Raw genomic sequence first — 10,373 nt, forward strand, 5'->3', positions numbered from 1 at the left:
GTTGTGAACCACCATGTGGTTGTTGGGAATTGAACGGAGGTCCTCTGGAAGAGCAGCCAGTGCTCTCAACCCCTGAGCCATCTCTCCAGCCATCTTTCCATCTTTTCATTTTAATTTCTATGAAAACTTTATTATCAATCTACTGTAAATAGACATGAAAATCCAATAGTCCCTCCCCCAACAAGTAAGTTGAATACAAGTTAGCAAAAAGGGCCAGTGCTAGGACAAGGTGGTGCATGAAATTGCCTCAAAGGGGTAAAAACAAAAATAAATAAAAATGCTAAAGGAAAAAAAATCCCATAAGAAGAAAAATATCCTCAAAACAACCAAATTACAGAAAGATTGGGCAGCCCAGCACCTGGGAGGTGAAAGCTACAAGTCCCAGGCCAGAATCCAAACATCCACAAAATAAAATAAAAATGCAAAAGTGGGCATGGAAAGGCAGAGGGATTAATTACACTGTATTCCAGATAGCAGAGTGAGTTGAAAGTCAACCATGAGGCGCACAAACACTCTTTAAAAAGTGAAAGCTGCAACTAAATATTCGCAGACCAGGAGTCAGATGTGCCCTTCCTGCAAGGGTCAGAAATCCTGGGACGCCATCTCCTCAAGGCTTCAAAAGTTTCAGGGAGCCTGGGTTTGGTGTTTTCAGAGAATTCCTCCGGGTTCTGCCTAGTTGTCCATCTTGATGGTACTTGTACAACATTTTGTGTTGACTGAAGAGGAGGCTGGGGCCAACGGGCAGGAGAGAGACTGTGGTGACGTGATGGTCACTTGACTTATATACCCGTACCTCAGCTGCATTCTGCAGGCCTTGGACAACTGCTTGAGCTGTATCTTGTTCCTTCACAAAATGAACCAAATCTTAATGTCTCAGTCAGTTTGAATCAATAAGCCAGGGTTTTGTGAGTGTCCTTGTTTGGGTTGGAGTCCACCAGGTGGTTTTTTTAGCACCTCATGCTGCTCGTTGGCGAACCCGGGTATTGATCTCAGCAGGAGAAATTCGGAGTTCCCTCCATTGGAGTTACTTCCAAGAAGTGGTTCTCAGAACTAGGTGAGAGCAGGTAACACTTTTTAGGAACACTGTTTTACCAAGCTGTTTCTCGCAATGCTGGTAGAAGTACACAGTGCCACTGTTAACATGTTTGTGCTCTTTTATTCTCTCTCTAGCACTGGATTTGTCATTGTGTTGAGTTCATTTATATTTTTATATCTTTAATTATGAGGCCATGGTTCAATTTTCCACATATATTGACTATTTAAAAAAATTTTTTACATTTACCTTACATGTATTAGTGTTTTCCTTACATGTGTGTGCATCACATGCATGCCTAGTGCCCAGTGAAGTCAGAAGAGGGCATTGAATTCATTAGCACTGGAGCTACAGCTGACTGTGAGCCGCCATGTTGGCGCTAAGAACTTAATCCAGGTCCTCTGCAGGAGCAGCCAGTGCTTTTCACTGAGCCGTATCTGCAGCCCATGCTTTTCATTTCCTATACATATTTATACGTCACACCTATTCATCTATTGTGTTTACATTTTTCCTAAATTCATTCGTATCTTTATATATACATGTATCATTGTAACCGATTTTCTTAATTTTTGAGTATCTCTCTCACTTAATCTCTATCTCTTTCTCTCTCTTTGTTTTGTTTTCCTAGACAGGGTTTCTCTGTGTAGCCCTGGCTGTTCTGGAACTCACTCTGTAGACCAGGCTGGCCTTGAATTCACAGAGATCTGATTACCTCTGCCTCCTGAGTGCTGGGGTTAAAGATATGCATCACTACTACTCTGCTTTAGTTTTAATTTTTTTAAAAAAATAATTATCAGGGGCTGGAGAGATGGCTCAGTGATTAAGAGCACTGACTGCTCTTCTGAGGTCCTGAATTCAATTCCCAACAGCCACATGGTGGCTCTAAGCCATCTATAATAGGATCTGATGATCTCTTGTGCAGATAGAGCACTCATATACATTAAATACATAAATATTAATGAAAATAATTTTCATGTGTGTGGGTGTTTTGCCAGCATGTATTATGTATACCACATGCATGCAATGCCTGTGGAGGCCAGAAGAGGACACTGGATTCCCTAGGACTGAAGTTACAGAGGGTTGTTTAGCCACCCTGTGGGTGCCGGGGATCAATTCTTGGTCCTCTGGAAGAACAGCCAGTGCTCTGAACTGCTGAGTCATCTCTCCAGCCTCTAGTTCTTTTCTTTTGGCCCCTGCTCTTCTTCCATGTCTTGGTTATGTGGATTTTCATTTAAGTCTAATTGGGATTAGAATCTTGATATAAAGGTAAAACCTGTAGCCAGGCAGTCGTGGTGCACACTTTTAATCCCAGCACTCTATAGGTGGCTCCCTATAAGTCTGATGCCAGCCTGGTCTACAAGGCTAGTTCCAGGACAACTAAGGCAGTTACACAGAGAAACCCTCTCTCGAAAAAAACGGACACAGAAAATGGGTCCAGTGAGATGGCCAAGAAGGTAAGAGTGCTTTGACACAAAAGCCTATGAACACCCCCCCCACCACCACCACCACACACACACACACACACACACACACGAGTAATTCTGCCTGCCCAAGTGCATGGGAGAGCTTTCCGCTTTCTGGTGTCTTCTTCAATTTCTTTCTTAAAGATTTAAAATTCTGGTCATACAAGTCTTCCACTTGTTTGGTTAGAGTTACTCCGAGTTATTTTATGTTATTTGTGGCTATTGTCAAGTGTGGTGTTTCTCTGATTTCTTTCTCAGCCCTTTTATCATCTGTGTACATGAAGGCTACTGATTTTTTTTTTTTTTTTTTTTTGGTTTTTCAAGACAGGGTTTCTCTGTGTTCCTGTCCTGGAACTAGCTCTTGTAGACCAGGCTGGTCTCGAACTCACAGAGATCCACCTGCCTCTACTTCCCAAGTGCTGGGATTAAAGGTGTGCGCCACCATCACCCGGCGGCTACTGATTTTTTTGAGTTAATCTTGTATCCTGCTACATTAATGAAAGGGTTTATGACTTGTAGAAGTTCCTTGGTAGAATTTTTGGGGTCGCTTATGTAAACTATGATGTCATCAGCAAACAGTGAGAGTTTGACTTCTTCTTTTCTGATTTGTGTCCCCTTGATCTCCTTTTGTTGTCTTACTGCTCTAGCTAGGATCTCAAGAACTATATTGAATAGATATGAAGAGAATGGACAACTTTGTCTTGTTCCTAATTTCAGTGGAATCACTGGGAGTTTCTCTTCATTTAGTTTGATGTTGGCTTTTAGCTTGCTGTATATTGCTTTTATTATGTTTAGGTATGGTTCTGTATTCCTTCTCTCTCCAAGACTTTATAATGAAGGGATGTTGTATTTTGTCGAAAACTTTTTTATCATCTAATGAGATGATCATGTGGTTTTTATTTTTCAGTTTGTTTATATGGTGGATTACGTAGACAGATTTTTGTATGTTGAACCATCCCTGCATCTCTAGGATGAAGCCAACTTGATCATGGTGAATGATGGTTCTGATGTGTTCTTGGACTTGATTTGCCAGTATTTTATTTAGTATTTTTGCATCAATGTTCATGAGTGAGATTGGTCTGTAATTCTCTTTCTTAGTAATGCCTTTCTGTGGTTTGTGAATCAGAGTAATTGTAGCCTCATAAAAAAAGTTTGGCAATGTTCTTTGGTTTCTATTGCGTGGAACAATTTGAGGAGTATTGGTATTAGTTCTTTGAAAATCTTGTAGAATTCTGAGCTGAAACCATCTGGTCCTGGGGTTTTTTGTTTGTTTGTTTGGTTTGTTTTATTATTTTTTTTGAGATTTTGATGATTGTTTCTACTTCTTCAACAGTTATAGGTCTGTTTAATTTGCTTATCTGGTCTTGATTTAACTTTGGAAAGTGATATTTATCCAGAAAGTTGTCCATTTCCTTTAAGTTCTCCAATTTTGTGGAGTCCAGGTCTTTGAAATATGACCTGATGATTCTCTGTATTTTCTCGGTGTCTGTTGTTATGTCCCGTTTTTCATTTCTGATTTTGTTAATTTGGTTAGTTTGGATAAAGGTTTGTCTATTTTGTTGATTTACTTGAAGAACTAACTCTTTGTCTCATTGATTCTTTGTATTTTTTTCTTTTTTTTCTATTTGTTGATTTCAGCTCTCAATTTGATTATTTCCTGCATTCTAGTTCTCTTGGGTGAGTTTGCTTCTTTTTGTTCTAAAGTTTTCAAATGTTCTGTTAATTCACTAGTGTGGTATTTTTCCAGCTTCTTTATTAGCCATCTTGTGCTATGAACTTTCCTCTTAACACTGCTTTCATTGTGTCCCATCAATTTGGGTATGTTGTGTGGCCATTTTCATTGAATTTAGGAAGTCTTTAATTTCTCCCTTTATTTCTTCCTTGACCCATTGATGATTCAGATGAGCATTGTTTAATTTCTATGTGTTTGTGGTCTTTCTGGAATTAGTATTGCTGTTGAATTTTATTTTTAAGCCATGATGATCTGATAAGGTACATTGGGTTATTCCATTTTTTTTTTTGTATTTGTTGAGGTTTGTTTTGTTACTGAGTATGTGGTCAGTTTTTGAGAAGGTTCCATGAGGTGCTGAGAAGAAGGTATATTCTTTTATTATTGGATGGAATATTCTATAGATGTCTGTTAAGTCCATTTGAGTCATAACATATGCTAATTCCCTTATTTCTCTGTTAATTTTTTATCTGACTGGTCTGTCCAGAGGTGAGATTGGAGTCCTGAAGTCTCCCACTATTACTGTGTGGGGTTTAATATATGATTTAAGCTTTAGAAATGTTTCTTTTACATATGAGAGTGCCCTTGTATTTGGGGCATAGATGTTCAGTATTAAGATTTCCTCTTGATGGAGTTTTCCTGTGACTAAAATGTCCTTCTTTGTCTCTTTTGATTGATATTAGTTTGAAGTCTATTTTATTAGATATTAGAATAGCTACATCAGCTTGTTTCTTAGGTCCATTTGATTGGAAATTTTTTTCTCAGCCCTTTACTCTAAGGTGATATCCGTCTTTGAGGTTGAAGTGTGTTTCTTGTATGCAGAGGAAGGATGGACTCTGTTTTTGTATCTAATATGTTGGCCTTGTCTTTTTATAGGTGAGTTGAGTCCATTTATATTAAGGGATATTAATGACAAGCTATCTCCTGTTAATTTAGTTTTCGCTGTTGGTGATGTCAATGTGTGTTTTCCTCTTCTTTGTGATTTGCTGCTATGAGATCATCAGTTGTCTGTGTTTTTGTTGATGTAGCCAACTTCTTTGGGTTGGAATTTTTCTTCTAGTATTTTGTATAGGGCTGGGTTTGTGGCTAGGTAAATTTTTGGTTAAATCTGGTTTTGTCATGGTTAAATCTTGTTTTGTACTTTTATGGTGATTGAAAGTTTTGCTGGGTATAATAGTCTATGCTGACATCCTTATCTCTTTATGTCTATATAATGCTTGACCATGACCTTCTGGCTTTCATTGTCTCCAATGAGAAGTCATGTGTAATTCTGATAGGTCTGCCTTTATATGTTACTTTGCCTTTTTTTTCAGCTCTTAATATTCTTTCTTCATTCTGCATGTTTATTGTTTTGATTATTATGTGGTAATGGGACTGTTTTGTTTTGTTTTTTGACCCAATCTGTTTGGTATTCTGTAAACTTTTTGTATTTTTACAGGCGTATCTTTCTTTAGATTGGAAAATTTTTCTTCAATGATTTTGTTAAATATATTTTCTGTGCTTTTGAGTTGAACAACTTTTTCTAATATACCTACTATTCTTGAGTTTGGTCTTTTCATGGTGTCCCATATTTCCTGGATATTTTAGGTTAAGCTTTGTTAGATTTAATGTTTTCTTTGACTGATGAGTCTACTTCCTCTATTGTATCTTAAGCGCTTGAGATTCTCTCTTCCATCTCTTGTATTCTGCTGTCTATGTTTGTGTTTGTGGTTCCTAATCATTTTCTCATGGATTTTTGTTTCTATAATTCCCTTGGCTTCTATTTTCTTTATTGTCTCTAGTTTTCAAGTCTTGAATAGTTTCTTTCATATGTTTGATTGCTTTTTCTTGGTTTTCTTTAAGGAATTTGCTGATGTCTTCTAATTTTTTTGTTTGTCTTTCCCTCCATTTCTTTGAGGGAATTTCTCATTTTCTTTTTAAGAGTTTCAAACATTCTCCTGAAGTTATTTTTGAGGTCATTTTCTTCTGCTTCATCTATATTTGCTTGTTCAAATCTTGCTGTTGTAGGGTCTCTAGATTTTACTGGTGTCGTTTTGCTCTCTGTGGTGTTGCGTGTGTTCTTACCTTGTCTACTCATCTTTTCCTCTTATTGGTGTGGTTGGGGCCATCTGTGATTCTGGTGATTAATCTTCTAGGTGCCAGTGAGTCCAAGGCTAAGATGGTTATTCCTCATGGTACAGTCAGTGCCATGGTTTTAGTTACCCTGTTGGTCACTCCCAGAGCTCCCAGGCTTTGCTCCACTCCCATGGAGTTTGCTGTCTCAGATTGCTCTGGTGTAGGTTGTCTGCTCAGATCTGTTTCTGTAAACGTCCCTGTTCTGGATTTGCTCCTGCAAAGGTCCCTGACTTGTGATTGGTCCTGCAAAGGTCTCTGACTCTGATCTACTACCTTGGAGGTCCCAGACTCAGGTGTGCCCAGACCTGCAGAGGACCTGGCTTAATCCTACTCCCTCAGAGGTCCCAGACTGACACCTAGACCCACAGAGGTTTCTGGTTTCTGCTTACTCACTCGTAGGTCCCAGACTCACGCCCAGAACCACAGGGGCCTTGGCTCAGGTCTACTCCCTTGAAGGTCCCAGATTCATGCGCAGACCTACAGCGGTCTCTGGCTTTTGCCCAGTCACTCAGTGGTTGCTACCCTGTACCTCCTCCTGTGGAGTTCTCTGTCTCAGGTCTGTCTGGTCCAGGTAGCTGGCTCAGTCCTGCCTCCACAAATGTCCCTGGTCTGGATCTGCTCCCTCTCCAGTGGAGCTCACTATCTCAGGCCTGCTCTGGCCTAGGTCACTGGCTCAGTTTTGCTACTATGGAGTTCACTGCCTTGGGCCTGCTCTGGCCCAGGTCACTGGCTCAGTCCTACTCCTGTGGAATTTGGTGCTTCAGGCCTACTCTGGCCCAGTTTGGCTCACTCCTCCAGTTTGAAGTTTCAAAGGCATCAAATATCCTAACAGCTGATTATCATTGGGACTAGAATGTACGTGGAGATTCACAAGGCACAGTCGGTCCTGAGTATTTGGAATATTCTTTTTTTTTTTTTTTTTTTTTTTTTGCTGCTTCAAAAGGCTTTATTTTTACTTGGTCCAAAACTTGAGAGGGGCTCCAGGGCGTTACAAAGCTGCCTAGTGGCTTCTTGAGAGGTTAGGGTGAAGGTCCTGAGGCGGGCTGGTGCAGAGCAGAGGTGGGAGCCCCTCGGAAGGAGAGGCCTCCTAGTCATGCTTGAGAGTGAGCTGCTCAAAGATGTACTCGCCCAGAGATGCCTGGGGCCCAGTAGCCATCCTGCGGAGGTTGGTCAGGTGGTTGCCCATCTTCTTGATGACCTTCACCTCCTTATCCAGGAAGTGGTTTTCAAGGAAGTCACAGAGATGAGGATCTGTGCGGGCAGAGCCCAGGGAATGAAGATCCAAGAGGGCCTGGTTCAAGTTCTTCTCCAAGGCCAGGGCAGCTTCCATGGCCTCCTGGGTTTTACCCCACTCATCTTGAGATGGCTTCTGCACATCCTGAAAGAGTGCACGGCCTCCGCGATCGTTCTGCAACTTGAGGAGACGCTCGGCACCCTCGCGCTTCTCCTCGGCCAATTCGCGGAAAAAGTGGCCTACACCCTCCAGAGCCACGTCATCCCGGTCAAAATAGTAGCCCAGGGAGAGGTAGGTGTAGGAGGCCCGCAGGTGCAGGTTGACCAGGCGGTTCACGGCAGCCTCCACTTCGGTGGAATAATTCTGACGAATCTGGGAGGTCATGGTTGAGACGCAGTCTGGAGCTACCCGCAAAGAGACGGTGTTAGCTGGTCCTGGGAGCTGACGGCGGCGAGGTGATGGTCCCGGAGGCTGCGGCTGCAGATGAGGAGCGGTGGAAGCTAACAAAGGGAGGCCCCAGGTCTGTTCCGTCCAAACACTGTTGAAGCAAGACACAGATCCACGGGATCTCCGAAGGCTGCTGCCTGGAATATTCTTAAGACAAGTCCTTCTGCTGACACAAATAATTCCAGTCAGACCAAATTAGACTGAATCAATGCCCATGTTTACTACAGTGCTCCTGGGTGGCTGAGAAAGCTTGACGGGGAAAGAAAGAGAGACAGAGTGGGGGGACATGCACAACCCAAAGACCACCTATTTTTAAATTTTTAATAAATTTTAATAAGTACTGTAATTCTTCAAATTATGACAGGACCAATATAAGATATATACCTACTTTATATACTACTTCTTTTAAAATTACTTTATTTTGTGTGCATGTGTGTGGATCTATGTATGTTTCAGGTCAGAGGACAACTTTGTGGGAGTCAGCTCTCACTTCCACCATGTGGATTCTAGGTCTCAGGCAGGCAGACTTGGCAGCCAGTCCTCTACTCTGAGCCATCTCAACAGATGCTCTGTGACATTTCTCTAATGCTTGCTAACGTGTTTTGTTTTGTTTGTTTCCCAAAAAAGTTGGCAATTAGACTTCAAAGAATAAGCAAGCAACAGTAACAAAATTTTATTTATTTGCTTGGTTATTTTATGTCTATTTTACTCATTTATTTTATGTGCATTGGTGTTTTGCCTGCATGTATGTTTGCGTGAGGGTGTTGAATCCACTGGAACTGGAGTTACAGACAGCTGAGAGCTACCATCTGGGTGCTGGGAATTGAATTCAGGACCTCTGGGATAGCAGCCTGTACATTTAACCTCTGAGCCATCTCTCTAGTCCCCCATAATTTTATAATAGTGTTTCGTGATTTACTTTTATGTCTGCCTTTCCTTTGAGGAAAATAATTTTGGTTCTCTGATGGAGGAAGGTCATTGGCTAATAAAGGAACTGCCTTGGCCCATTTTGATAGGCCATCCCTTAGGTAGGTGGAGTAGGCAGAACAGGACTCTGGGAGGAAGAGGAAGTGAGGTCAGAGACTCCACAGCTCTCTCGGGAGCAGACGCCTCAGAGAGAGACGCCATGCCCCGCTCCCGGGATGAAGCTCCGACCCAGGATGGACATAGGCTAGAATCTTCCCGGTAAGTGCACCTTGGGGTGCTACACACAGATGATTAGAAATGGGCTAAATTAATATGTGAGAATTAGCCTAGAAGAGAATGGGCCAAGCAGTGTTTAAAAGAATACAGTGTCCGTGTAATTATTTCGGGGCATAAGCTAGCCATGTGGGCGGCCGGGTGTGGGGGACGCAGCCCTGCCGCCCCATACTACTACAGGTTGGCGCCCAACGTGGGGCTCGAACCCACGACCCTGAGATTAAGAGTCTCATGCTCTACCGACTGAGCTAGCCGTTTTTATTTTATTGGTTAGAGGATAGGTGGGAGGAGTAAACAGAACAGAACGCTGGGAGGAAGAGGAAGTGAGGTCAGAGACTCGACCGCTTTCCTCTCGGGAGCAGACGCCTGAGAGAGATGCCATGCCCCACTCCCGGGATGAAGCTCCGACCCAGGATGGACTAGGCTAGAATCTCCCCGGTAAGCGCACCTTGGGGTGCTACACACAGATGATTAGGAATGGGCTAAATTAATATGTGAGAATTAGCCTAGAAGAGAATGGGCCAAACGGTGTTTAAAAGAATACAGTGTCCGTGTAATTATTTCGGGGCATAAGCTAGCTGGGCAGGCGGCTGGGGTGTTGGGGACGCAGCCCCGCCGCCACCCTTATTACTTCAGTTCTCCATCTTCTGTAATAATAAAGCTCCATTTTAAAGCAAAGTTTAGGTCTAAAAAATTACACAAATGAAAAATGCCATTCAAGTAAAAGCATGTGTTGTATTTGGCATATAAATATTTTATTGATATTAATACATCTATGAAGAAAAAGACACTGTTTTTATCTGAGAAAGGGTGTTTTACATCAGAAATTAGCAAATGCTTTAAGATGAATTATTTCTGTGTAAAACTGGTAAAGCATTAAAAAGAAGTATTAAAGATATATACTAAAGCCCAAACCAAAACTCTCTCCTAAAAGTAATTACATTAAAAAGATAATTGTGATAAAGTTTCTTTAAACTGGTGACTTTCTATGATTTTATTTATCAGTATAAAACTTTGTTGTAAAATGGTCCCAATGCGAGATGGAGGAAGGACAGATATGAGAGCAAGGAAAAAGATATCTTGATTGAGGGAGTTATTGTTGAGTTAGCAAGAAACCTGGCTCTAGAAAAATGCCCAAGAACCCACTGGGAT

General features: G+C 41.6%; 1 protein-coding gene across 1 annotated transcript; it reads right to left on the reverse strand.

Annotated features, from left to right (window-relative positions):
- Window positions 1–7,272: 7,272 nt before the first annotated feature.
- LOC121443375 (ferritin light chain 1-like) lies at window positions 7,273–8,125 on the reverse strand. Its single transcript, XM_041645122.1, has one exon. The coding sequence runs from the start codon at window positions 7,956–7,958 to the stop codon at window positions 7,428–7,430; it is 531 nt and encodes a 176-aa protein (XP_041501056.1). The 5' UTR covers window positions 7,959–8,125; the 3' UTR covers window positions 7,273–7,427.
- Window positions 8,126–10,373: the final 2,248 nt, after the last annotated feature.

The sequence above is a fragment of the Microtus oregoni genome, unplaced genomic scaffold, assembly GCF_018167655.1.
Source record: "Microtus oregoni isolate MIOR12 unplaced genomic scaffold, Mior012 000105F_ref0000443, whole genome shotgun sequence".
Classification (NCBI taxonomy): domain Eukaryota; kingdom Metazoa; phylum Chordata; class Mammalia; order Rodentia; family Cricetidae; genus Microtus; species Microtus oregoni.

Excerpts from the sequence above, each read along its gene's own strand:
- LOC121443375 (XM_041645122.1), bottom strand. The coding sequence starts at position 7,958 with ATGACCTCCCAGATTCGTCAGAATTATTCCACCGAAGTGGAGGCTGCC.